Source organism: Bos javanicus, chromosome 1, assembly GCF_032452875.1.
Source record: "Bos javanicus breed banteng chromosome 1, ARS-OSU_banteng_1.0, whole genome shotgun sequence".
Classification (NCBI taxonomy): Eukaryota; Metazoa; Chordata; class Mammalia; order Artiodactyla; family Bovidae; genus Bos; species Bos javanicus.
This window is the reverse complement of record NC_083868.1, coordinates 59,065,399-59,093,060: the sequence shown is the minus strand read 5'-3', so window position 1 is coordinate 59,093,060 and position 27,662 is coordinate 59,065,399. Positions and strand designations below refer to the sequence as shown.

Genomic DNA, 27,662 nt, shown 5'->3' with positions numbered 1-27,662 from the left:
ATGACAGGGAGCTGCTTGTTCAAAATACAGACTGATGGGTCTACCCTAAATGTACCAAACTGGACTTCGGCAAACAAAAATCGAGTGAAGAGGCTAATCAGAGAAGTAATTCCATATCTACCCCTTGGATATCTCCCCAAAACTAAAATTCCACCCTTAGAGCAGAAATTCTTAATCTGGGGAGTCCATCAACTTGGATATAAACAAAATTACTTCTTTATTTTCACTAAACCAAAATTAAGCATTTCCTTCAATTATGAATGTCAGCATCAACCCACAGCAGAAGAAATCCTTTGTGTCACCAGTAGAAGTTACAGATATTTATATTTTCAAATCGCATGACAGTTTTTACAGACACCAAAATAGCATTTACACTCATCAGTACTCTGAAACTATAGGAATTTGAGGCCTGTACCTAGGTCTTGTCATTTAATGCATTATTAAAGAATCACATATATTTTTTAAAAATTTGTAACTACAGTTTGATATAATTGATATCCTTTGTGATTCATTGTATTTTATTTTATGCATTTAAAACACTCTTCTGAGAAAGAACTATAAGGTCAAAGGCACCCAAGGGATAAAGGATGCTTCAGGAGCCCTAGGACAACCATTTCTTTTTCTTTTAATATTTTTTGTTTTATTAAAATACTGTTGATTTACAATGTTGTGTTAATTTTTGCCATATAGCAAATTGACTTCATTATACACACAAATATATTCATATATTATACATATATTCTTTAGGGACATATATACACATATATTCTTTAGGGATGACCATTTTGGAAGATAAAGTCATGCCCCGCCCTCCCACAACATCCTGTGGACCAGTATTTCCCAAACCTCCAGACAGCATGAATCACTGGAGGTATTTATTATCCTGAATGCGGCCTAAAAACCATTTTAACAAGAGCCTCAGGTGATTTGGAAAATGCTGCCTTATCAGTGAATTTGGGAAATGCTGCTGTAGGCTGTGCCTGTTGAAAATCAATAGCCAACTTCTGTACCTGAAGACACTCTCCTGCTCCCCCTCCTTCTGTATTGCCAAAGGGAGTCAGTTATATTCATTAGCAAGTGAGAGTAACACCACCTGGCTGCTGTTTAATTCTGAAGTGAGTTATTCATTAAAATTTAGGGGAAAGGTAGAATCACATCTCTTAAAAAGCCTTAAATCAATCAGATTTCTTTTTTCTGCTTTTCTCCTGCTTTAATTTCAAAAATCACTTTACCTTCCATTTTCTCCCAACACTGTACTCATCTCACTGTCAGTACTTATCATAGATATTTTCTTAGTGTGCCTCTCCCAGGCCTTCAGTTCACCCCTTCCCAATCACACATGACTTCCCGCTCCCCCGCCACCCCCTGCCATCCCCCACCTCCACACGCACTATATTCTGGCCTCACAATACAGTTTAATTCATCTCACAAGTTTAATTCATTTCAGTACACCCACCCCAGCAAAGCGTCAGCCCCATAATGGGCCCTCAATAAACACCGGACACGTGGGTGGATGGATGGACCAAGGCCAAGTCTTCCCCCTCCTGTGATATGCGAATGGAGTTACATTGTACATGTCTCAGAAGCAGCGTGGCAAGGTGCTGACCTCTGAGCGGCAAAACAGAGTCATGGTTAACATTAAGGTTTGAAATTCCAGCTACTTTTACTAGCTATGTGTCCTTAGGCAAATTATTCAACCCCTCTCAGACTCCTATTTCTTTATCTATAAATTGGAAAGAATATTTACCTCATTGGGTTGCTGTGAGAGTTACTTAGCATGTTTTTGGCTGCTACTGATTGTTCACTATTATTTACTTGGTGTGGAGGACTCATTTTAAGAAAATAAAGGTATTTTCATTATACATACCACCAATTACAGACACATCTTGACGAGCAAGCGCCAGAGAAGGCCAGGTGATGGCACCTTAGCGGGAATTACTTAAATAGCTAATCAGGTTGTTTTCTTCTTGACACTGAGCTGAGATCAAGGGGAGAGTGAGTATTTTGCTGGCAGAGTTGGAGACGGGAGGAGAGGAGAGCCAGAATGGGGTAGCCCAGTGGAGGCCTGGAAGCCAGAGGACAGCTTGAGCGCTTTGGCCCTGAGGAGCTCAAGAAACCAGGGACCTGCCCGGTATATACTTCACTAGCTCCAAAGTCTGCGGGCCCCCACTGTTTTGCACTGTTTTTCTGCAACCCTGGGATGCAAGCAATCAGAAGGTCTACCATTCCCTGGAAGCGGGGTGATGTGGTCTGTGCCACGAAATTCCCTGATGAGCACATGGTTTTCTCTTCCTCCTTGTGTCCACCCACTTCCATCCCTTTCCACAGCTGCCCCCTCCTCACCCGACACCCCCATACAGCGACGCGTAACCATCTACATTCCAGTGCCCAGTCTGTCTCTAGAGCCATGCCTTCCTGGGCCAAGGCGCTGCACCTAGTCAAACGTTAGTCTCTTTCTCAGCAATGAAGATAACAACAGTCCTCTCTCGCAGGACAATAACCAGCCACAGAGGCCATGTATGTAATTGTTAGAATTAACACAGATTATGTCAGAGACCCTTCATCCTGTCAGAGTGTATTTGCAGGCTGGGATTCCTCTAGGAGAGGGATGCAGCAGCAAACAAGAAAAACTCCTTGCTCCTATCAGATTGATTAAGTAGCAGTCATTTAATCTCCTATCAAATAAGTGTATAATTTGTCCTCAAAAAGCTTTGAGAGCACATACAGTTAAAAAAAAAACAACTCAGGGATCAAATTCCAAAGTTACAGAAATTTCTGCAATGGGTCATGTGGATTGGTGACCCACATAGACTGAGTTCTCAATAAATGTTAGCTTTTATTAATAATATTAGGATCTCATGATGATCTCTATTTTATTTAGAATGCCTTGCTTCTTCAGTACTCTACAAGGATGGGGCCTGAAGAACTCTTTTTAAAAAACACATAATATACCCTCCTCTAATGAACCAATAGTAGTTTTGCAGGTACTTGTGTTATGGATAAATGAATGAATAAACAGGACATCCAGCAAGCCTGGGGTTTGCTACTCTTCTAACGATCCTCTCTCACTTACACAGTCCCCCAACACACATAAACAGGCACTCACAATTTCACCCCCCAAAAAAATGGTTTCCCCCAATTTAAGTTACATAAAGAGATTAGCATACAAAGAGATGTTAAAAGAGATTTAGCATACAAATTTCCCTGGTGGCTCAGACAGTAAAGAATCTGCCTGCAATGCAGATTCTGCCTTCAGGTTTGATCCTGGAATTGGGAAGATCCCCTGGAAGAGGGAATGGCAATCCACTCCGGAATTCTTGCCTGGAGAATGCCATGGACAGATGAGCCTGGCGGGCTACAAACCACACAGTCACAGAGAGTCAGACACAACCGAGTGACTAACACACTGCCACATACAAATTTCACCTTTTGCAAGAAGCTTTTATAGCATAGAATTGTCCTATGGACTGAGCAAAACCCTCTTCTATTCTCCTGGCTGCCTTAAAAGGATGTCCCTTTAAAAAATGTTTCATTTTCAGAATTCGTATATATTCATTATTAGGCTTTTATTTACATATCACCAAATGACTGGACTAAAAAAGAGAAAGTAAATCCACAACTAAATGAACAAAAATGATGACTTCATTACTACTTTGAACTTTTCATTGTTGCTCTTAAAATACTTTTGGTCAGAGTTTCTCATACTAGAGCCTAGAGATGACCAAATATAAGGAAAAGATCAAATGCTGAAAAGGAAATAATTCTATGGGGAAAAGTTATTAGTGGAGGGGAAACAGAGAGAGCCTTTCAGGAACGTACATTAATGCCATAAAACAAGGATACCCAGTGAAGTGGTCTGGTGATATAAGAAGCCTCCTGGATGAGAAAAATCAGAGGAACAACAGCATTTTCGTGCACTGTTGTTGGCCGTTTTTTCCTTAGAAGCTACTTCAGAGGCTACTGAATCTATGTTTCACCCACCTTTCTCTTAAATAGCCATTTGACCTGCCAGCAGAGCTATCATGAACACCCAGCTAAGCCTAGGGGGCCAGCCTCACAGTTTTCCCTTGAGACCCATGGTGCCCAAGAATGGTAGCCCCAGGGGCTGGAAGCTGGCAAGAGCACAAAAGCCTCTGGGCCCCAAGAGGCATTTGTGCATGAAAGTGATAGTCTCCCTGACATATCTCTCTGGCTCAATTAGCTTATGTAAAAAAAAAAAAAAATTTAATAAAGTAGAAAGTACTTTAAATGTACTTTAAATGTATTCTGTACATGCTGTATATACATACAGTATGTATACATACTGTATATACATACAGTAAGTATACATACTGTATATACATACAGTAAAATGTATTCTGGTAAATTAAAAAAAAAAAAAGAAAATATGTGGGTTATTTTCAAACACCTTTCGATATTGGTTTCTAACATAATTCCACAGTGATAAGAGAACAGATTCTGCGTGATTTCAATACCTTTAGACAATGAAGTTTTTGCAGCTCGTTTTATACTATGTCCCTGGATCTGTTCCAGTGTCTCCTGGTTCATAGTCTATGGGAACTTGAATGGAATTTGTATCCTGTTGTGTGAAAATTTTATAAATCTTAATTATGCTGAATTGGTTCATAGTGCTTTTCAGGTCTACTGTATCCTTCCACTTTTCTCTCTATCCATTCTATTAATTTTTGAGAGTTTGATATTGAAACTCCAACTAAAAATCTTAGTTTATCCACTTAAAAAACAATTGTAATATATAATGGAACTATATGTAAGTTTGTTCTGTATTTTCCAAGTCTCCTGTAAATGTATTATCATACTTTCATACTTTTAAAAAGAATAAAGAAAAAAGCATAAAAAAAAAAGAAAGGTGCTAGAATATAACTTAAATCATCTAAATTCCTGACTTATTTATATACGTTACTTGGAAGAGTTATGGAGCTCGGAACACATGTGTACATGCGTGAGGTCAGAACCATCTTCTCTGATTCTGTGAGTAGTAAAGAGGATCTGGGCCCCTTTCCAATGCCCTGGACGCACCTTTCCCCTCCACGTGTTGGTGAGCAGGACCATGGTGATGAAGGCAGGAGCACTGGCACAGACTGATTTTACATAGTCTCTTACAGATGCTGTTAAATCTTCCAAGCTTTAAAACCAGAAGCCAGATATACTTTTATTGTGGAGGGAAGGTTTATGAAAAATGTGTTCTCGGTTTATTTCCTGAACAGGGTGAGCTCTCCACTGGGTGGAGGGCTTCGAAGAGGTAGTCTTGGCACAGCGCACACATCTGGCAGTCACCCAAGCTCTTTTACCATGAGCTGTGTGTCTATGGGCACATCACTTAACCACAATGAGCTCAACCTCAATTGTTTCCGACTCTTTGTGACCCCATGAATCACAGCACGCCAGGCCTCCCTGTCCATCACCAACTCCCGGAGTTTACTCAGACTCATGTCCATCGACTCATCAATGCCATCCAACCATCTCAACATCTGTTGTCTCCTTCTCCTCCTGCCTTCAATCTTTCCCAGAATCAGGGTCTTTTCCAATGAGTCAGTTCTTCACATCAGGTGGCCAAAGTATTGGAGTTTCAGCTTCAGCCTCAGTCCTCCCAATGTATATTCAGGACTGATTTCCTTTAGGATGGACTGGTTGGATCTCCTTGCAGTCCAAGGGACTCTCAAGAGTCTTCTCCAACACCACAGTTCAAAAGTATCAATTCTTTGGCACTCAGCTTTCTTCATAGTCCAAGTCTCACATCCATACATGACACTGGAAAAACCATAGCCTTGACTAGATGGACCTTTGTTGGCAAAGTAATGTCTCTGCTTTTTAATATGCTATTCAGATTGGTCATAGCTTTTCTTCCAAGGAGCAAGAGTCTTTTGATTTCATGGCTGCAGTCACCATCTACAGTGATTTTGGAGCCCTAAAAAATAAAGTCTGACACTGTTTCCACTGTTTCCCCATCTATTTCCCATGAAGTGATGGGACTAGTTGCCATGATCTTCATTTTTTGAATGTTGAGTTTTAAGCTAACTTTTTCACTCTCCTCTTTCACTTTCATCAAGAGACTCTAGTTGAAACAGATCAGTGATTCACAAACCTTGGTGTGATGGGTGGGGAGTGTTCATTTTAAAAAGATGATTCATGGGCCCTAGATCCAGACACTGTGACTCAGTTGGTCCAGGAAAGGGTTCAGAAATCTACGTCTTTAATGAGCACCCCACTGAGGACTGCACTTTGAGAAATGCTGGAATATTTGATTCAGAAGATCCATTTCAGTACTGACATTCCGCCAATTTGACCTTTCTCAGGCAAGCAATCTTAGGCACCCTGACATTCACTCAAGGTCTGCCTACCCTTGGTGATGAGGTGGTACCCACAGAGATGACATGTCTCCGTCTGTGCAGGACAGCCCAGGGAAGGCAGTAGAGTCGATTGGGTTGCTGTCCCTTTGTTGGGAGGAAACACTAACATCCTTGTCTCTGATGCCCAGGTGACAGGTGGGGTCTGGAATTTCAGCCGAGTTTGCTGCGATGTTTTCGTCACCCTGGATGTCATGATGTGCACAGCCAGCATCCTGAACCTCTGTGCCATCAGCATCGACAGGTAAGGCTGGGCTTTCCTTCCAGGCTTAGGAGAGAGGTGACTAGGTCAGGTGGTGAGGGACCCCACCTAGGGAAGCTGCCCTTGCTGTGTTGAAGGCACAGGCTTGGCATCTAGGGCACGGGGGTCATTGTGAGTGCAGCTTAACACTGGGACATTTTCTTTTCTCTCTTTTTCTTTTAAATGATGGTTTGTAGGTGAGATGAAACTCCTGTGATAGAAGAGAAATAACTATTCTGGAAGTTTTCCTTTACCGCAGATCCCCAAGGAGGATTCTGGTTTTACTTTTCCACCATCCTTGAGGCTTTCATGAATCTTAACTTTGTAGGGAGAAAGCAGAGAGATAGGGAGGTGAGATTAGGAGAAAATGTTCCTGCTGCTATTTTGTTTGTTTTTGGTAAAGGGAGGGAGACAACAGGGCCAGGGACAAAAGACAGAGAGGAGAGAGAAAAGTTTGGGAGTATCTGTGAGGACAGAGAGAGGAGTGGATAAAGGAGAAAGGTAACTGCAGAAACTGTGGCCATGACCTGTTTGTTAAATATTTATTTCCCTCATAGAGTTTAAGAAAAACAAGAATGATGTGTTTTAGAATTGTCTTTTGGTCGCTGGAGTGGACTTCTGTGATTTTGACTCGAGCCTGTGTGTATTCCATCAGAATGGCATCACTTTCCGGCCCTAAGCGTGTCCTGCCCCAGCTCTGGGGTACTCTGCGCCTCTCTTCCCTTCTTTTCATGTTTCCTCTCCTCTGTCCCTTCCTCCATCCTGAGTCAGATTTGTCATGGCTCCCATGGACATCTCCAGAGCTGCGGAGCACCCTGGGAAAAGGAGGTCGCTTTCCAGCCTGTGGCCTCTGTGGCCGGTCAAGAGCCTCCATCTCCCCTTTTCCTACTTCCCGTCTACCTCTTTTCTTCCTACACTCTTTCTCCCGGAATTTTATCCATCCACTCCATAACTTCAACACTTGACCCCAAATAAAATCTGCCTTCTACTGAGAATTTACCACATTGTGCTAAGGCATGTCAAAACCTTAACCCATTTTGTTTTCACAACAACCCTTCAGCCAGTCAGTTCAGCTGCTCAGTTGTGTCCGACTCTTTGCAACCCCATAGACTGCAGCATGCCAGGCTTCCCTGTCCATCACCAACTCCCGGAGTTAACTCAAACTCATGTCCATCGAGGTGGTGATACAATAACCCTTAGGTAATATTATTAGCTTCATTTCCAGCTTCTTGGAATAATGAAGAAGTTTTCCCAAGTCACACAGCTAGTATGAAGCAGTGCCAGGATTTGAATTCATGTCTATCGGATTCCCAAGTTAATAATCACAGGCTTTGTGCTAAGCCTCCTCAAATCTCCAACCTCACCTCTAATCTGATATCCAGACCACATTGCTACCTGGATATACCACTGGCTCCTATGAGGCGAAATGTTAAAAACCAAACCATCAAAGCACCAAACCATCTTGACTTGATGATCTCTCATTGGCAACATCATTCTTCTGGAATCTTGGATTTTGTTCAGCTCCTTTCTCTTCCTCATCTCCTTGTTTACATACACCAATGTAGCTAAACAATCAGTGCTTATAGACTCTGTCTCTGAAATGTTTTCTAAATATGCCCCATCTTTCCTTTCTTACCTCACCTGCTTCTTTTAGGCTCCCATGACCTCCCACAGCTTCCTAATTGGCCCTTCAACCATGCTCAGAATTATTCCCCAAGAATTGGAGCCCAAATGTCCACTGCCCTACTCAAAACCCTTCAGTCACCTTGGCCTGAGGAATAAAAATGGAAGTTACCTTCACAGTCTAAGATTCAAACGTTTCCACAACATGGCCTCACTCTACCTTTGCAATCTCATCTCTTTCTGGGTTGCCCTCTGGCCCTCTTATGCTCCAAGGCTGATCACACCAGTCCCCTTTTCTGCGAAGCCCTTCCAAGTTGTCTACAGCTTAATTCAGTCATCCCTGACCTCCCATGGTGCTTCCACTGTAAACATGTTGTGGCCTCGCCAGGCTCCTTTTGCAGGAATCCTGATGCAGGCCCTCCTCACGGCCCAGGTGTGACATTCGCATGACCCACAGTTCTGCTGTAAACTTCCCTGCATGTGTGTAACCAGTGAAAACCCAACCCTCTGAGGATACTGCAAACCAACCAGCCAGCTCAATGGTCTTCACTCTTATCATTTGATTGGCTATCACTTGACTTTTATTACTTGACTAGCTATGCTGAGAAGGAAAATCAAAGAATGTGTCTATAATGCTAAAACTAATACCATTAAAGAATGTGTTAAAAATAAAGGGGAACAGTTGTATAACTCTGTAAACATACCAAAAAAACCCAAATTAATTTTATACTTAGATGAATTGGGTGGTATGTGAATTATATCTTGATAAAAGCTGTTAAAAAGTAAAAGGATTGTTAGGGATTTTATAATATTTTTAGCTCTCTGAGAACAGAATTCCTCCCATAGCATCTATGCCTTTTGCGTGATTGCTGGACACTTAGTACATGTTTGCAGAAATGTATGATTTACAGAAATAATGGACTGTGTTTGGTTTGCTACATCACTACCTCCACCACCCAACGATTATACCATCCTAGCTCCTCATCACCCATGAATGTCAGTGCTGTACTTATTTCAGAGCCTTGAACAAGGAATATTAAACTGGATCCAGGGATCCCTGCCTGAGGATAGCCAATGCGTACACCACAAATATGCACCTTCAGAGAGGACATGAGAATGGAATCAGATCAGCCTTGGAGGAGTGAGGGAAGAGCTACATAAAGAGAGCTTCTAGGACAGGCTCTGGGCCTCTAGCCTTCTAGTTCCAACCCTACCCTATCCCTCCCAGCCTTCTAGTTCCAACCCTACCCTCTCCGATCTTTGAGGGTGTGCCTATACACTCCTGGAATGTGAAGTCAAGTGGGCCTTAGGAAGCATCGCTATGAACAAAGCTAGGGAGGTGATGGAATTCCAGTTGAGCTAGTTCAAATCCTAAAAGATGATGTTGTGAAAGTGTTGCACTCAGTATGCTGGCAAATTTGGAAAACTCAGCAGTGACTGACTGGAAAAAGTCAGTTTTCATTCCAATCCCAAAGCAAGGCAATGCCAAAGAATGCTCAAACTACTGCACAATTGCACTCGTCTCACACGCTAGCAAAGTAATGCTCAAAATTCTCCAAGCCAGGCTTCAACAGTACATGAACTGTGAACTTCCAGATGTTCAAGCTGGATTTAGAAAAGGCAGAGGAACCAGAGATCAAATTGCCAACATCTGCTGGATCACTGAAAAAGCAAGAGAGTTCTAGAAAAACATCTACTTCTGCTTTTATTGACTACACCAAAGCCTTTGACTGTGTGGATCACAACAAACTATGGAAAATTCTGAAAGAGATGGGTATACCAGACCACCTGACCTACCTCCTGAGAAATCTGTATGCAGATCAAGAAGCAACAGATAGAACTGGACATGGAACAACAGACTGGTTCCAAATAGGAAAAGGAGTACATCAAGGCTGTATCTTGTCACCATGCTTATTTAACTTCTATGCAGAGTACATCATGAGAAGTGCTAGATTAGATGAAGCACAAGCTGGAATCAAGATTGCAGGGAGAAGTATCAATAACTTCAGATATGCAGATGACACTACTCTTATGGCAGAAAGTGAAGAACTAAAGAGCCTCTTGATGAAAGATAAAGAGGAGAGTGAAAAAGTTAGCTTAAAACTCAACATTCAGAAAACTAAGATCATGACATCCAGTCCCATCACTTCATGGCAAATAGATGGGGAAACAATGGAAACAGTGCGAGACTTTATTTTCTTGGGCTCCAAAATCACTGCAGATGGTGACTGCAGCCATGAAATCAAAAGACTCTTGCTCCTTGGAAGAAAAGCTATGACCAACGTGAACAGCATATTTAAAAGCAGAGACGTTACTTTGCTAACAAAAGTCCATCTAGTCAAGGCTATGGTTTTTCCAGTAGTCATGTATGAATGTGAAATTTGGACTATAAAAAAAGCTGAGCACCAAGGAATTGATACTTTTGAACTGTGATGTTGGAGAAGACTCTTGAAAGTCCCTTGGATTGCAAGGAGATCCAACCAGTCCATCCTAAAGGAAATCAGTCCTGAATATTCACTGGAAGGACTGAGGCTGAAGCTGAAACCCCAATACTTTGGCCACCTGATATGGAGAACTGACTCATTTGAAAAGACCCTGATGCTGAGAAAGATTGAAGGCGGGACAGAAGGGGACAACAGAGGATGAGATGGTTGGATGGCATCACTGACTCGATGGACATGAGTTTGAGTAAGCTCTGGGAGTTGGTGATGGACAGGGAAGCCTGGCATGCTGCAGTCCGTGGAGTCACAAAGAGTCAGACACAACTGAGCAACTGAACTGAACTGAACTACACACTCCACCCACACACTCTTTCACACATGGGGCTGGCAGGTGAGGTTGTGCTGGTTGTGGCTGGAGTGTGGGAACTGAATTCAGCCAGGGCTTCATGCCCAAGCCTGGAGTAGACCAGAGAGGGTACTTTTTTACAACTCACCAGCCAGGAGAGAGTATCTTTTTGTAACTTGCACAAAAGCACCATTTTGCTGGCAGCAGCCATGCTTAACGCACACTTCTACTTGCACCACTTAAGACACAACCATCAAGAGCAAACTTTGAATTGGCTTCTGTCTCATACAGGAAGAATTCCCAGAATGCACAGCACTCACCTACCTGCAACCTGAGGGACAAGTTCCCATCTTAGACCCCAATGGACAAGGATGCTCCCCTCTTGGCTTGTAGGTCTAAAGGAACCAACCCTCACCAACCTTAAAATGTAGCCTCCTCCCTCTTCTAGGACTGAAAATAGGCCTTGGAAAAGCTGTCTCTATTATCCTTCACAGCAGTTTGCAGTACACAGCATTAAATTCTGTTCATGGGATGCCAAATAGCCGGTCAATTCATTAAAAATGCAATCATTCATGCAGACCTTTGGTCTTCACACAATGCTAGTCACCCATCTGACAAACTTGACCAAATGGATTCAGCATTTTTTGGTCATGAAGCCCTGATCTGTAATAACAGGGTAGTAGGAGATAGAGAAGAAAAGGAAATGATAAAAGGGTTTTTGAAAGCAAGTAATACCATTGTCATTAGATTCTCAGGCATCGCTCTGGATGCTGGCATTAATGCTGCCTTTTCTTTTCTAAAAAGCAGAGTGGGTGAACACCACCCCCAGAGCCCCCCTCCCTTGGCTCCTTGCCTCCCAGTGGGCCAATCCCTCCCGCCGCACCCTGGGTCAGAGCTAACTCGGGGAGAGGGCTGAGAAAGTGTCAAAGGAGGAGGACAAGATCCGAGCGAGCGGTGAGAATGAGGGTCCTCCGCAAGGATCCCGGGAATAATGCAACCAAATTCATTCACCAGGGAGTTCTTTAAGTGGCTCTCAAATGGCACCCATCACACAGGCAAGCCTCCGCGTCTTTGCAGCAAGCACAATAGGTACCGGATGAGTCACAGGCACCTTGGATTTTTTAGTTTGCATCTAAATAAGCACTTTATGTTTGCAACGGGCTTTCCAGTCATTTGCAAAAAGCTTTCTCCTTCAACAATTCCACGAGGGGAGTCCACAGAACTAAAGATTTATTGAGCCCCCTGTCTGACCAAATAAAAGGTGGTGAAAAGCAGCGCTCACAGAGCTCGGGGGCTCATTAAACCCAGGCGGGGAGTCAGACTCCGGCCCTCCCTCCCGGCCCAGCCTCCTGCCGTCCCCGCTGCAGCGTTCTCAGGACGCACCCTCCTCGGTTCCCACACACACACCTCCCACCGGTCAATAGGGCTCCAGGCCGAGGTCGAATTCTGTGAGGACCTGAGACCTTCAGTAAAGTGGCAACCCCACGAACCACAGTCACAGAATTGAAAGTCAGAGGGGCAGTAAGAGCTTAAATTGTTGGTGCAGGAATGAGCTAAACTCAACGCTCACCAGGGTCCCACAGCCTCTTAGTTCTGAGCCTAGAACCTGAACCTTCTGACTCACACATCACCCCTCTGTCTGTGCCAACGAGTGGCCCCTTCATTGTTGGAGGCGAAGACCGGGATCGGAGGGCAGGGGCCTCTGGCCAGGCTGGCACCCAGCTTTCTAGGTGCCATTTCCTGGGAGTAAATCAGGCACATCTCCTTTGTCTTCAGTGACCTGGCTACCGCTCTGCTGATCCTAACATGAGTGGATCTAAAACCAACAGCAATAGAAGTACTGCATTGGCCAAAAAGTGCATTCAGATTTTTCCATACCATCTTAAGGAAAAAATCACACGAACTTTTTGGCCAACCCAATAGCTACCATTTCTTTAGCATGTACTATAGGCCAGGCACCAAGAGCTTGTCATTATGCTGACCCTCACAACACTCCAGCAAGGCAGGTGTATTACCTGCATTCTGCAAGTAAAGAGTCAGGGCTAGACTGTGCAGGTAAGCTTGCCCAGATCTCACAGCTGGTAGGTAAAGGAGGAAAGACCCAGGCAGCCTCTTTCTCCTCCAGCTCACTGCCTTTCTCAGAGGCTTAGCCACACTCTGGGCCCCCCAGCTCTGAGTCATGCTGCCTGGCTGGAAATCCTGGCTCTACCACTTCATAGGCTTCTCTGACGTGCAGGAGACCAGGGTTTGATCCCTTAGTTGGGAAGATCCTCTGGAGGAGGGCATGGCAACCCAACCCAGTTCTTGCCAGGAGAATCCAATGGACAGAGGAGCCTGGAGGGCTATGGTCACAAAGAGTCCAACATGACTAAGCAACTAACACTTTTACTTTTTTTACCAGTTCATAGCAATGTGACCTTGAATAAGTCAGTTAACCTCTCTGAGCCTCAGTGCCCTTCCATTTAGTGGGGATCATAGCAGAAGGGTTGTTATGAAGAACAAATGAGTTAATATTTGTAGAGCACTTCAAATCGTTGTTTGACTCGGAGAAAGTGCTGTATACTTGTTTGTTTGAGAAATAAATAAACTTAATGTTCCTTGATAATCAGGAATAAGGTGCAGACACCCACCTCCCAGAAAACTGATTGATATGAACAGTTACAGATCCCCTGGGCTAGCACAATAATAATGACAACAATAATAATACTGTTTTTCAAATGCTTAATAGGTACTGGGCATTGTGCTAAAAAACTTCACAGAGATCATCTCATTCAATACCCAAAACAGCCTTATCGGGCGGAAACATTATCCCCACTGTGCACATGAGGAAATTGGGTCTCAACGAAGTCGTATCTCTGGTCCGTGGCCCCACAGTTCAGCGGCAGGCCAAGTGGGATTCAGTCGCTAATCAGCCTGTTTTCCAATGCCCATTGACTTACCACTGAGCACGCCGCCAGTGTTCCCGCCACGCCAGCAAGGACCCAGAAAGCTCAAGAGGTCAAAGGGAGGGGGCCTGGCCAGGCGCGCTGCAATCGAGACAGCGCACACTGCGCACTGGAACTTGGCTGAGGACCTGGAAGCGCCGGGGGAGGGCATCGGGCCCACGCCCAGCCCTGCCTTGGCCTAAGGTCGGTCATCTGCCATCGATTCGGGGGCAGACCAGGGGCTAAGCAGTCTGCTTGAATGGGAATTCGGGGTCCCTGCAGGGCTGCAGGAACCAGGGGGGTCTCCCGAGCTTTCCCTCCCCACCTCCCCACGGTGCCTGGAGAGCCCCCAGGTGAGCCGTGAACTTCTCACCCCGCCGCGCTGGCGGAGCTCTTGCTGCATTCCGGCGCCCTCCGGTGGCCAATTCCGGAACAGCCTCTGGGTCTCAGCCCATTGTGGCAAGCTTCCTGGAGGAAAAGCCCTGGAAGCAAATTGGGGTGAGGGGTGGGGCGCCGCGGGGCGGAGGGGTGTCACTTATTCTAAAAGTTTAATCATGTTTTAAAATTAAGAAAAAATATTAATGTAACAGTGGCAAGACGTAGTCTCATCTCTCACTTCTAACCCAAGTTCACAGGAGTTTTTGACACAGAAATGTTCCCCAATGCAGACTTTCTCCAGCTTGTCTAATCAAAAGATACACTTGCTTGTTAAAAATATGCACTTCTGGAGTGAAACAAATATCCAAGGGTGTGGCCTTGAAATATGCATTTTAACAGGACCCGCAGGAAATTAATAGAATCAAGCTACTTGGGGAAACTCAGTTCCAGGCAGCTGGTTGCTCTCAAAGTACAAAGCACCCTTCAATACCATGTTTCCTGAAGAAGCCCTAGTCCCCACAAGGCCTCGTGCGTGCGTGCTCAGTCACTAAGACGTGTCCAACTTTTTGAAACCCCGTGGACTGAGGCTGCTAACTAGGCTCCACTGTCCATGGGATTTCCAGGCAAGTATACTGGAAGTATACTTCTCCAGGGGATCTTTCTGACACAGGGATTGAACCCGCATCTCCTGCTTGGCAGGCAGATTCTTTACCACTGCACCACCTGTGAGTCCCCACAAAGCCTCAGAGACTTGCAATGCCCTGAAGAAGCAGCGAGGCAGCCAGAAGAAACCTGGCCTCTGCCACCACTAGCTTTGGGAAGTTGTTTTCATCATGTAATCATTCAGTGATAGTGCTCCCTACGCTTACTGACTCATTGAATATATTGATTGGGACCTCCAAGAAGTTGCTGAACATTAAAGCCTATTTAGGAAAATGAGCAACTATCAGTGGTGGGCTTGGAGTCAGCTCATAATGACCAATGAGAGCTGATGGCAAAACTTTAGGAGCTTTTTGAGGCAGTTACTAAACCATTGGTGTAACTTGAAATGGACAATGGTGGGAGTACTTGTACCACATAAATTGACAAATGGTATAAATTAAGGCTCTTTTTCACCTGCAGAGCCAGTTATTAAGCATTTAGCAGCATATCACTGAATGAATGGGATGGTCAGTTCTTCTACATCAAAGGTAATTATGTAAATAAAGGCCTGGATCCAGCTGCAGGTCTGAAGGGCAGGAAGTACATCTTACCTTTCCTTCCTGACCCTCAGCAGGTGTTCAGCCAGGACAACTACAGGACTCAAGGCTCAGGCTCTCCTCTGAGGTGCCTCAAGGGATCACTGCTAAGGGCCAGGCCCCGGTAGATGTATTTGACTTGAAGCCCCAGCAGAGTCTGAAGTCCTGAGCAGAGTGAGAGCCCGGAGGAGTGCCAGGCACTATTTGCCCACCCCTTCATCTCCAAGTTAGGGACTCAAGGTTAGTGTATGTGCATCAGGAGAAGGAAACTGGGCCATCATGGGCCGTCCTTGGAGTTAGTGGTGGGATCTAAATTTGACCTCACTAAATAAGGGCTCTGTTTCTCTTTCTTGAGAAAGAATCACCTCTGTCACATGCCAGGGTGCCGAGGCCGAGTTCTATCGAGTCTGCATCCATCTTCGCCCTTGGAGCTGACTTGCAAGGCTCTTTGGGGACACAAATGTTAACACATGAACTCTAAGGCCAGATACACAAGAGGCAAATGAGTCAGGCAGCTGGAGCACTGAGGAGCACTGCACCCGCCCCCCCAGCTCAGGGTCTGTCCTTCCTCAGCCCCAAGCCTTGAGGTGCACAAGGGGGTTCCTGCTCTGCATCTGGCCTCCAGGTTCCCTGGATACTGAGAGGACAACGAAAATTTGAGCATATGTGCTATTTACAATAGCCTAGATAAGTGTCCATCAACAGATGAATGGATAAAGAAGCTGTGGTACATACACATAGTGGAATGCTACCCAGTCATAAAAATGAATGAAACAATGCTATTTACAGCGACATAGATGGACCTAGAGATTATCATACTAAGTCAGACAGAGAAAGACAAATATCATATGATATCGCTTGTATGTGGAATCTAAAAAATGATACAAATGGACTTATTTACAAAACAGAAACAGACTCACAGACATAGAACACAAACAAGATTGCCAGAGGGGAAAGGTGGGCGGGAAAGATAAATTAGGAATTTGGGAGTAGCAAATACACACTGCTGCTGCTGCTAAGTCGCTTCAGTCGTGTCCGACTCTGTGCGACCCAATAGACGGCAGCCCACCAGGCTCCCCCGTCCCTGGGATTCTCCAGGCAAGAACACTGGAGTGGGTTGCCATTTCCTTCTCCAATGCATGAAAGTGAAAAGTGAAAGTGCAGTCGCTCAGTCATGTCTGACTGACTCTTCGTGACCCCATGGACTGCAGCCCACCAGGCCCCTCCGTCCATGGGATTTTCTAGGCAAGAGTACTGGAGTGGGGTGCCATTGCCTTCTCCAAATACACACTACTATATATAAAATAGATAAACCACAAGGACCTACTATGTAGCACAGGAACCTGTGCTCAACGTTTTATAATAACCTAATGGGAAAAGAATCTGAAAAAGTGTGTGTGTGTGTGTGTGTGTATGTGTGTGTGTGTGCATGCTAAGTCGCTTCAGTGGTGTCCAACAACTCTTTGCAATCCTATGGACTGTAGCCAGCCAGGCTCCTCTGTCCATGGAATTCTCCAGGCAAGTATACTGGAGTGGGTTGCCATGCCCTCCTCCAGAAGATCTTCCCAACCCAGGGATCAAATATGCATCTCTTAAGTCTCCTTCATTGGCAGGTGGGTTCTTTACCACTAGCGCCTCCTGAGAAGCCCATACACACATACACACACACACACACACACACACATAGTCACACACACACACAAATATATATATTTGTAAAAATCACTTTACTATACACCTGAAATTAACACATCATTGTAAATCAACCATACTTCAATAGTAAATAAATGTTCAGCATTTGTAGACTCAGCTATATATATTAGATCCCTTGAGCTGGGATAGAATTAGAATTGTCCTCTTTTGGGGAAGGACACCCACAGGATCCATGAGGCAATCAGCCTACAGCTTCTTACTACTTGCCTTGTGCAAGGACCTATATGGAATACGATGAGCTGAGCCATTAAGTAGCTTAAATCATACGGAGTCTCTCTCTCCAGCCATGAGGTAAGTTCACTACTGAGGCAAGACACTGCCTGCAGAAGAGCAGTGTGACTGGCAGAAGAGTACTATGCATTTAGAGTTAGAGGTCTTCATAAAATTGAAGGACTGGGACGGTTACTGAGAGCTGATCTGAGATTAAAGGAGAGAAAATATGAGCTACCTGGGGAAGGAAAAGGGATAATGGAGTGAACAAAGACTATTGAAGATTACCCATCAGTAATACGGGTTACATGGCTAACGTGGCTGGAGTTATAAGTAAGTGTCAGGGACCAATGGGAAGTCAAATTGGCAAGACAAGTTGGGGTCATGCTGGGGAAGGCTTAGTATTGACACTGTATTTGTTTTCTGTTGCCATGTAACAAATTATCACAAATGTAGTGACTTTAACTATATCCATTTTTTATCTCACAGGTCAAAAGTCTGCACAGTGTAGGTAGGTTCTCTGCTCAGGGTCTCACGAGGCTGAAAATGGGTATAGGCTGACTTGTGTTTTCATCTTTCAAATGTATTCAGGTAGTCAGTAGAACTCAGTTGCTTGCAGTTATAAGATGGAGGTTCCCACTTTCTTAGTGGTTGTCAGCCAGGGGCTGTTCTCAGCTCCTGAAGGCCTCATGCTGTTCCCCGCCAAATGATCTTTTCCCAAACGTGGCAAGTTGCCTCTTCAAGGCCAGGAGGATAATTTCTCATGCTTTGACTCTCTCTTATTCAGGAAGTCCTGAGTTCCTTTTAAGGGCTCACCTGATTAGGCCCAGCCACCCAGAATCATCTCCCTTTTGGTTGACACAATCTGTTGATTTGTAGTCTAATCACAGGAGTTCTGCTCGTTCTACAGTGCGTGAACCTTGGGTGCCATCTTGGAATTCTGCCTATCTTAGACAGTTGTCAGCTGAGGGACCATGGGGTGGGGAAGACATAACGAAATCTATTTTGGAACCTGGCACAGGAAACCAGCCAGGAGGCTGTGGCCATCACAGAGAGAAGGTGGCAGAAGTGCATGGATAAATAGGGAAGTTACTACAGTGCATACATTTACAGGACCTGCTGTCCTTCTGCCTAAAATGCTCTTCTCCTACCTTCCCTCAGGGCTGGCTCCCTCTCACCCCACTCATTTCCTCCCATCTTGTGTCAGCTTGCCCCTTCTTTACATCCTCCTCTACCCTTAAACCGGAGAAGGCAATGGCACCCCACTTCAGTACTCTTGCCTGGAAAATTCCATGGATGGAGGAGCCTGGTGGGCTGCAGTCCATGGGGTTGCGAAGAGTCGGACACGACTGAGCAACTTCACTTTCACTTTTCACTTTCATGCATTGGAGAAGGAAATGGCAACCCACTCCGGTGTTCTTGCCTGGAGAATCCCAGGGACGGGGAGCCTGGTGGACTGCCGTCTATGGGGTCACACAGAGTTGGACACGACTGAAGTGACTTAGCAGCAGCAGCTACCCTTAAACATGTCACCCAGCTTAATTCTTTCATAATAGTTTTCATTTTATATTAACATTTTTTTCATCCATCCACTTCACTTACCTCCAAGCTCAATAAGGAAAGAGACCATTGTCCCATTTGCAATTCTTGGTATTTCCAGAATAAGGCCTGGATAATAGTAAAGAACCCAATAAATGCTGGATGAATGAAATGTTAAATGAATGGGTGAGCAAATGATATGGAAAGGCCAAAGAAATGTCAAAAAGCCTGAATGTTGGGTGTGGATGTCTTGAAGAAAGGCAGGAAGTGGAGCCAGATTAAGAGATGTAGGAAAATAGAAAGATCTACTTCAGATAGCTTGAGTTTGGGACAACCATGGAACAATGGTGTAGGTAAGTCCAATAAGCAGCTGGAAATGTACGCGTGGATATACCACAGAAAAGACAATATCCAACAAGAATAAAAAATAGCTTTGACCATGTAAAAGTGTGTGCTGTAGACTGAATGTTTACATCCCCCACCCCCAAATTCATATATTAAAATCCTAACCTCCACTGTGATGGTACTAGGAAGTGGAACCTTTGAGTAGGAATCCACCCTCATTAATGGGATTTTCCCTTATAAAAGAGACTCCAGAGAGCTTGCTTCACCCCTCCCACAATGAGAGAACACAGCAAGAAGATGGCTGTCCACCAACCAAGTAGTGGGTTTAATACCAGATACCAAATCTACCAGCACATTAATCCTGGACTTCCCAATCTCCTGGACTGTGAAAAATAAATATTTATTGTTTAAGTCACCCAATGGTATTTTGGATAGAGCAGCCCAAAAAGACTAAGGCAGCATGAAAAGTTGATTTTAAAATAAGCCTTCATTAGATATTACTCATCTCTATTTACAAAATCTCTGCTACTTGGAATAGTTGTCACTGCAAGGGTTAGAATTAATGTTAGGATACAAGCGGGGATAAACATCCTCTTTGGGCACAGTTCCATCATTATCTGAAAGCTGTGGAAGAAAATAAAGGCCCACAAACCAGCACCTAGAGTCTTCAGGTTTAAGAGTGTCAGGGTATGTGAATACAAGGCTGGGCCAGCAGCCACTCCTGATACCCTCTTGGATATACCAGAAGCTCGCTGACAACCCAGGGTCACTATGCTATGCTTTTCACTCTTTCTCCCCGTCTCTGCTCACCTCCCTCAATGAGTTCTTCATCTGTCTTATCTCAATCTTTCTGCTGTGTTCACTCAAAGACCCTTTTCTCCCTTAAGTTTCTCCAACCAAAGTATTTTTCTCCTTCCGCATGTATCAACCTGATTATTCATCTAGTAACCTTTTGCAACCTGTCTTTTGACACTTCTCATCCTTCCTATTCCCTATCCCCTTCCTTTCACAGGTACACTGCTGTGGTCATGCCTGTTCACTACCAGCAAGGCACGGGACAGAGCTCCTGTCGACGCGTGGCCCTCATGATCACAGCTGTCTGGCTGCTGTCCTTTGCTGTGTCCTGCCCCCTCCTCTTTGGCTTCAACACCACAGGTAACAATGACAGTGTCACTTGCAACACCCAAGTGATTCATAGCACATCTGAATGGCTGTGAGTGCTGTTCATCCCTGAAATGTCTGACCTCAAAGGCAGTGTACTTTGTAATCAAATGAGGATCCTATAGCTTGCAAAGCAGTGGCCTCTATTGATTATAAATAAAACAGAAAGCAAAATCTCTTCACTTAATGGTGCAGGAGCCACACGCTGCCCCAATTAATGAAGTCTGGCTTACTCCTATTTTGAAAGAAATACCATTGTATTCATTTGAAGAAATATGCCAGTTAAAAAAACTATGCTATATGAATAATTCAGGTGAGATTTGTTAATGAAAAGATGATAATTTGTAATGAATTTACAACGCAAAGTAGCATATCATAAAAGCCCTTGAGCAGGGTATACATTTCTAGCTTTTTACTCAATAAGAATCATTTCTAGCGTACATTGGGAACTAGGATACATTTGTGAATTATTGGAGGATGTATTTTATATTTTTAATACACAGAAATTTTTGGCCATGGTGCTCGGCACATGGTACATCTTCTATCAGATGGATGGATGGTTGGCAGGATGGATGGATGGATGGACAAATGGATAAAAAATGTGTTTATCTGACATGTCCAGGACTTTAAATACAATACTGATCCAAATCTATACCTCACGTGCTTCAGTACCTTCCATGTCTATTCTATGACCATCTTTCAGCCTCAGGAATTTCATGTCTTGAAAGAAAATTGTTAGCACCTATAGTAAGGTTATAGGCACTGACAGTAAAGACTGAGTATTCACTAAGAGGTAACTACTTAACTCCTGTTCTAGTGTTCATCTGGATTTCTTACTTTGTCCATTTGAATTGGTTCATTCAATTCCGACTATGTTCCACTTTTATGAATTTCTGGTATACATGTACAAGTCACATAGCTATGTACTTATGTGTACAGATATATGTAACATATTACATATAAATTCAGGTAAATCTTAACTTATAAATAGTCTTCAAAGAGTCATTTGCTGGTCAATTATTTAGAAGTCAGAATACATTTAGGAAGGCAGAGGCCCTGGAGTCAGAAAAACCTAGATGCAAACTTCAATTCTACTACTTAACAGCTGTGTCTGTTTGAACAAGTTACTTAACTTTTCTAAGTTAAGCTTCCCCATCGACAAATTTGGAGTAATAATATAGTAGAGCATAAACGAACAAAATCAAATATTTGGACTAGGTCTGTGTATTTAGTTAGGAAGTTTTCAGCATTTCTTTTTATATATGTCCTCCTGCAAATAAGTGCAGCAACTTTATCTCTAAAATTACATGTTATGTTGAACTCTTTATCAAAGATGACATATTCCTGCATGTGTCATATGTCTTTACTTATTACTGTTCAGGGTTGTAATCAAACCATGTATATTTTTATATGTGATTCAGGGTGAATTTTGACTCTGTAATTTTCATTGACTCTAGAAGCTAAGCCTACATATGCCATAACTTCACTCCACCTCCTTCACGGAGCTTTTTTTACAATTAAGTGAAGATTAAATTGGGATAACATACATAGACATGCCAAGCACATATCCCCTACTCAAGGTGAGGCTTGTTTCTCTGCCATATTAGAGGTTAAATTGAGAAGTTATCCAATGAACATGTGCCTGGTCAATTCAGGGTGCTCCTAAAACATGATGTTGTTATCATCTTTGCATTACTTTTTACTGGTTCCCATCACCACTTACCAGTGACACATTATATACACAAACGCGTGTGTGCACACACATACACCAAGGCAACACTCTCTAACATAAAATAGAGGCTGACTCTGGCACCCAAATACCATTTCAATGAGTCTAAATGTGCTCTGGGTGTTAGTCTGATAACTAAGCCACCCTTTATATCCATGTTTCTATAAGAAAATGCATTCTGGACTTCCCTGGTGGTCTAATCGCTAAGACTGTGCTCTAATGCAGGAGCCTGGGTTCTATCCCTGGTCAGGGAACTAGATCCTACATGCCATAATTAAGAATTCTCATGCCACAACTAAGACCCAACACAGCCAAATAAATAAATAAACACTTTTTCAAAAGAGAAAATGCCTTCTAAGTTGGAATCTGCAAAATGAACCAGCAGCAAACCTCCAGCAACGTGTGCTGGGCAGAGTTATTCCTCTTACTCATTCTTGGAGGCTGGCAGGGGCAGTCTTACTCATGCTCACACACACACACACACACAGAGGTAACAGTCTCAAAATCTGACATTAGACAGGGTTCCCAGTTAATGTCAACATGTAAAGTGAAGAAGAATGATGAGCTAATTGCAGTCTTGTTGCCACCAGTGAGATCATAATTGTTCCAGAAATAAAACTTTCCAAAAGAATTTTCAAATATAGAATTGAGAAGGCAAAAAAGACTTGTGACTTAGCACGTATAGGCTCGCTTCTCTCTCATCTCTTTCTCTTTTACTTTTAAATGTATTCATTAGACTACAGTAAGTGAAAGTGAAAGTCACTCAGTCATGTCTGACTCTTTGCAACCCCATGGACTACACAGTCCATGGAATTCTCCCGGCCAGAATACTGGAGTGAGTAGCTGTTCCCTTCTCCAGGGGATCTTCCCAACCCAGGGATGGAACCCAGGTCTCCCGCATTGCAGGCAGATTCTTTACCAGCTGAGCCACCAGGGAAGTCCAGACTATAATAAGCTCTCCACTTATTCACATATTGTGTTAAAGTCTCTGGGCCATTATAAAAGCCCAATAGATATTAGCCAGTGTTATTGTTATTATTATGTATTAGAAAAAGTTCCTCTGCTTCAAAATATAACTATGCCCTTGCTCCAAGGTAAATCTAAACAGTGGTAGTTCTGCTGGTGGTCAGAGAGGAGCCTAGTCGTCCCATTCTAGAACATCGGTTAGAGAATTTGTGAGCAGGACTCAAGGCAGAGAAGCCCAGCCGTCCTCTGCCTCGTCTAGCCTTCACAGCATAACTTCGCTATTGATATAGTGCTATATTGCGTCTATAAGGAAGTTCCCAAGTTATATTGAAACCCCAGTAGAAATGACTTCTCCGCCGTTTTTTCTTACTCCTCCTGCTGTGAGAAGCAGAGGAGAAAGGGGCAGTATACTGGCAGATAGTGGAAGTCACTGGACTTCTACTAAATGCAGCACAAAACACAACCCTCTGGCAGAGCTCTTCTTTTTTTTCAATTTCTTTTTTTCTTTTCCTAAATTAATTAATTTACATATTTGGCTGCGTCGGGTCTTAGCTGCAGCACGAGGGATCTTTGCTACCTCCTGCGGAGTCTTTCATTGCAATGCCCAGACTCTCCAGATGTGGCTCAGGGGCTCCAGAGCCCATGGGCCTGCTTAGTTGCTCTGAGGTGTGTGGGGGATCTTAGTTCCCTGACCAAGGGTCAAACCCGCATCCCCTGAATTGCGAGGTGGATGCTTAACCCCTGGGCCACCAAGGAAGTCCCCAGAGCTCTTGTTTTAATGAAATGGGCTGCCATATAGGATTGTGAATGGTCAGAGAACATCTTCAGTTCAGTTCAGTTCAGTCACTCAGTCATGTCCGACTCTTTGCAACCCTAGGGACTGAGGTAGAACAAAGTTGAACTGCAGTTTCTTCCTTCCTGGAATCGCTCTTATTGCCTGGGAAGGGTGACATGCATTTCTGGATGCACACATAAGGCAGGACTGTGGGTTGCAGAGAGTTCCAAGGCTGTGGGGCCTGGTCGACCTGTGTTGCCTCGGGTCCCAGCAGAGATTTAGCAGTCAGGAGTCAAATATCACAGCATCCAGCCCCTACGGCAATGGAGGGTGGAGAGCTAGTGCTAGAGAAAACCCTAAAGATCCCCGATCCTTCCATTGCACAGGTCAGAAAAATAACTAGGATCTAAATTTTTGCTAAATCAGACAGCTATTGAGTTATTTAAAATTCCAGAATGGATAAACAATAGCCGGTGACCAGAATTTAAGAAACTTTCAAGTGCAAACAACTTTAAGAAAGTCCTACCAACTTACTTAATTTTCTTTTGAAACAAGGAAATAGAGGAGGGCTGTTTATAGTTTAGCAATAGAATCCACACTTTCACTACTAGAGGGTGGGTTCGCTGCCTGGTCAGGGAAGTGGGATCCCACGTGCCACATGTTATATGTGTGTGTTAGCCACTCAGTTGTGCATGGCTTTGTGTGACCCCATGGACTGTAGCCAACCAGCTTCTCTGTCCATGGAATTCTCCAGGCAAGAATACAGGAGTGATTGCCATTCCCTCCTCCAGGAGATCTTTCCAACCCAGGGATTGAACCCAGGTCTCCTGCATTGCAGGTGGACTCTTCTGAGCCACCAGGGAAACCCTCACAGTGTGGCTTTAAAAAAAAACAACTCTAGATTTTAGCAATAGAATGCCTCACCTGGCTTTCAGAACACTGGATATGGGGCAGAGGGTGGTTGATTGAGAAGCACAAAGTTAAGAGAATACTAGGCTCATCTTCAATCAAATTCATCAGGATCTCCTGTTTTTGTAAACAAATTGAGGACAAATCCTCCAGTGAGTTGGAAATTCATGAATCTCTCAACTCAACTTGCTTTTGACTTTGCCATTCACATCACCATGGAACTTAAGTTCACAGCCTAGCCCACAAAAGATGTTGTTTACCACTGAGTGCAATGCCTTGAATACAGTGTGTCTGACTCTTTGCAACCCCATGGACTATACAGCCCCTGGAATTCTCCAGGCCAGAGTACTAGAATGGTACTCCATTCCAGAAGCCTTTCCCTTCTCCAGGGGATCTTCCCAACCCAGGGATCGAACTCAGGTCTCCCACATTGCAGGCAGATTCTTTACCAGCTGAGCCACCAGGGAAGCCCTTGAATACAGCAGGGGCTCCATAAACTTGTGTTGAATGAATCAATGGGTGAGTCCTCACCATCATTCTTTGCCCCTTAGCTGTTGAAATCAGTTGGCTTAGTAACTTCCCAGCCTTCCCTATCAGGCTTCGGCTCATGACTGCTGATGTTCTTAGGGAAAATGCTCCTCTGTACATGTGCTCATTGATTCATCATTCAATAACTCGTGCTGACAGCACAGTACTGTTTCAGTTAAATAATCAAGACAAGGCACCGCGTCTCCTGGGGAAGCCTAGCTCTTGGGGGTCTCCCTGCTCTCACCACCTCCTTGGGACTCAGCAGAGAGAAGCTTGCAGAACTGCACCACACTGTGCGAGCCGCTTCACTCCGCCCTGCCCACAGGATGCACTCCCAGGCCTGGCCTGGAGGAGGCTGAGGCAGGGCCCAGCTCACTGCCCATCCTTCTCCAATGTCACTCTGCCTGCTGACAGGCCTCATCAGCCACATAGTGTGGAGAAATTGTGGGAGAGGCTTCAAAACTCTGTCTAAGCTCAGGCAGCAGGTTCTTAGGGAAGGAAGGACAGGATAACAAGGCAGGCTCAGGGGGTGTCTTCATTGCTCAGTGACCCCAAAATAACTATGTGCTTTCTCTGCTCTCTCTTCACTCTGTTTCTCATACATATGCTCTCAATATTTTGAATGGAAAACGCTTGCACATGGCAAAACATAAATGTAGTGATATATGTATATATACACACACACGTATACTTACATGTAAAAGCATGTATGTCTCCCTTCTACCCTTGACTGTCAGCCCCCATCCCCTAGAAGCAAACACCAATCTTCTTAAACGATAAGACTTGAAACAAGTGCATACACACACACACCCATGCATGCATACATGAATGTATGTGTGTCCATTTTTACACAAATGGAAGCATGCTGTACCCACTTTTGCTCCTGGGTTTTTAAACGTTGTAGTTAATGTATAAAGTAGAGGTCAGCCTCCCAGAACCCAGGGGAAGGTAAAGAAGGGGAGAAGGTCTAGCTGGGGAGACCCATGGAGACCCAGCACACCAAGGATGGCAACCAGATGAACAGGAGGAAAGTGACTCTGCCACCCTCTGACCCCCTCTGACTACAGACGTGCCGAGGTGCCTCCTCATTAGAGGAGACATGTCAGTCACTGACATCAAGGGCGCTGATGGCAGGGGCGGGCTGGTCACTGCCACCATGGCTCCTTATAGACTCAGAAAGACCACCAGGTGCCACCCTCTCCCTATCCCCAACCCCATTTCCCCAGATGACCAGAAATGCCAATATGGTGATCACTGTTCAGAGTCTTATGATCCATTCCCTAAAGGATGAAGATACAGGCTTTGGTGAGAAGACGTTAATTTTCCTTGAATTTTGCCCCCTCCTCAGAGAATCATAGAATTTGGAGTGGCTCATAAAGGTTCTGGTGGCAGTGTTGTCATTAAAATGCCTCACTGAGCACTAAACACGTTCAGTTTGGTTTGTTTTAATTCTTACCTGTTGCTCCCTTCTCTCCTCTACAAATTCTGTTCCGTACAAGCCTCTCTCCAAATTTTCATTCCAAGTGATACCTTCCCTTTCAAGTTCAAAAAGCTCAGAAGAGGTATATAATAAATAATAGTAAATGATATTAATAATAATAATAGCTGCCATTTAGTCTCACAACCTCTACATGAGACAGGATTTTTGTCTTTCTTTCACAGATAATGAAACTGAGGGTTTGGCATGAAAGTGAAAGTGAACCCATAGACTATACAGTCCATGGAATTCTCCAGGCCAGAATACTGGACTGGGTAGCCCTTCCCTTCTCCAGGGGATCTTCCCAACCCAGGGATCAAACCCAGGTCTCCCGCATTGCAGGCGGATTCTTTACAAGCTGAGTCACAAGGGAAGCCCGAGGTTTGGCATCAGATCAGATCAGATCGGATCAGTCGCTCAGTCATGTCGGACTCTTTGCAACCCCATGAATCGCAGCACGCCAGGCCTCCCTGTCCATCACCAACTCCCGGAGTTCACTCAGACTCACGTCCATCAAGTCAGTGATGCCATCCAGCCATCTCATCCTCTGTCGTCCCCTTCTCCTCCTGCCCCCAATCCCTCCCAGCATCAGAGTCTTTTCCAATGAGTCAACTCCTCGCATGAGGTGGCCAAAGTACTGGAGTTTCAGCTTTAGCATCATTCCTTCCAAAGAAATCCCAGTCCAATCCTTAAGAATGGACTGGTTGGATCTCCTTGCAGTCCAAGGGACTCTCAAGAGTCTTCTCCAACACCA

General features: G+C 44.3%; 1 protein-coding gene across 1 annotated transcript in view; it reads left to right on the top strand.

Annotated features, from left to right (window-relative positions):
* DRD3 (dopamine receptor D3) overlaps positions 1-27,662 on the top strand; it is a 49,161-nt gene that overhangs the window by 5,793 nt on the left and 15,706 nt on the right. The window contains exons 2-3 of the mRNA XM_061427411.1: positions 6,497-6,609; positions 20,376-20,518. Of these exons, the coding sequence (XP_061283395.1) occupies positions 6,497-6,609; positions 20,376-20,518 (256 nt within the window). The remainder of the gene's footprint in view (positions 1-6,496; positions 6,610-20,375; positions 20,519-27,662) is intronic.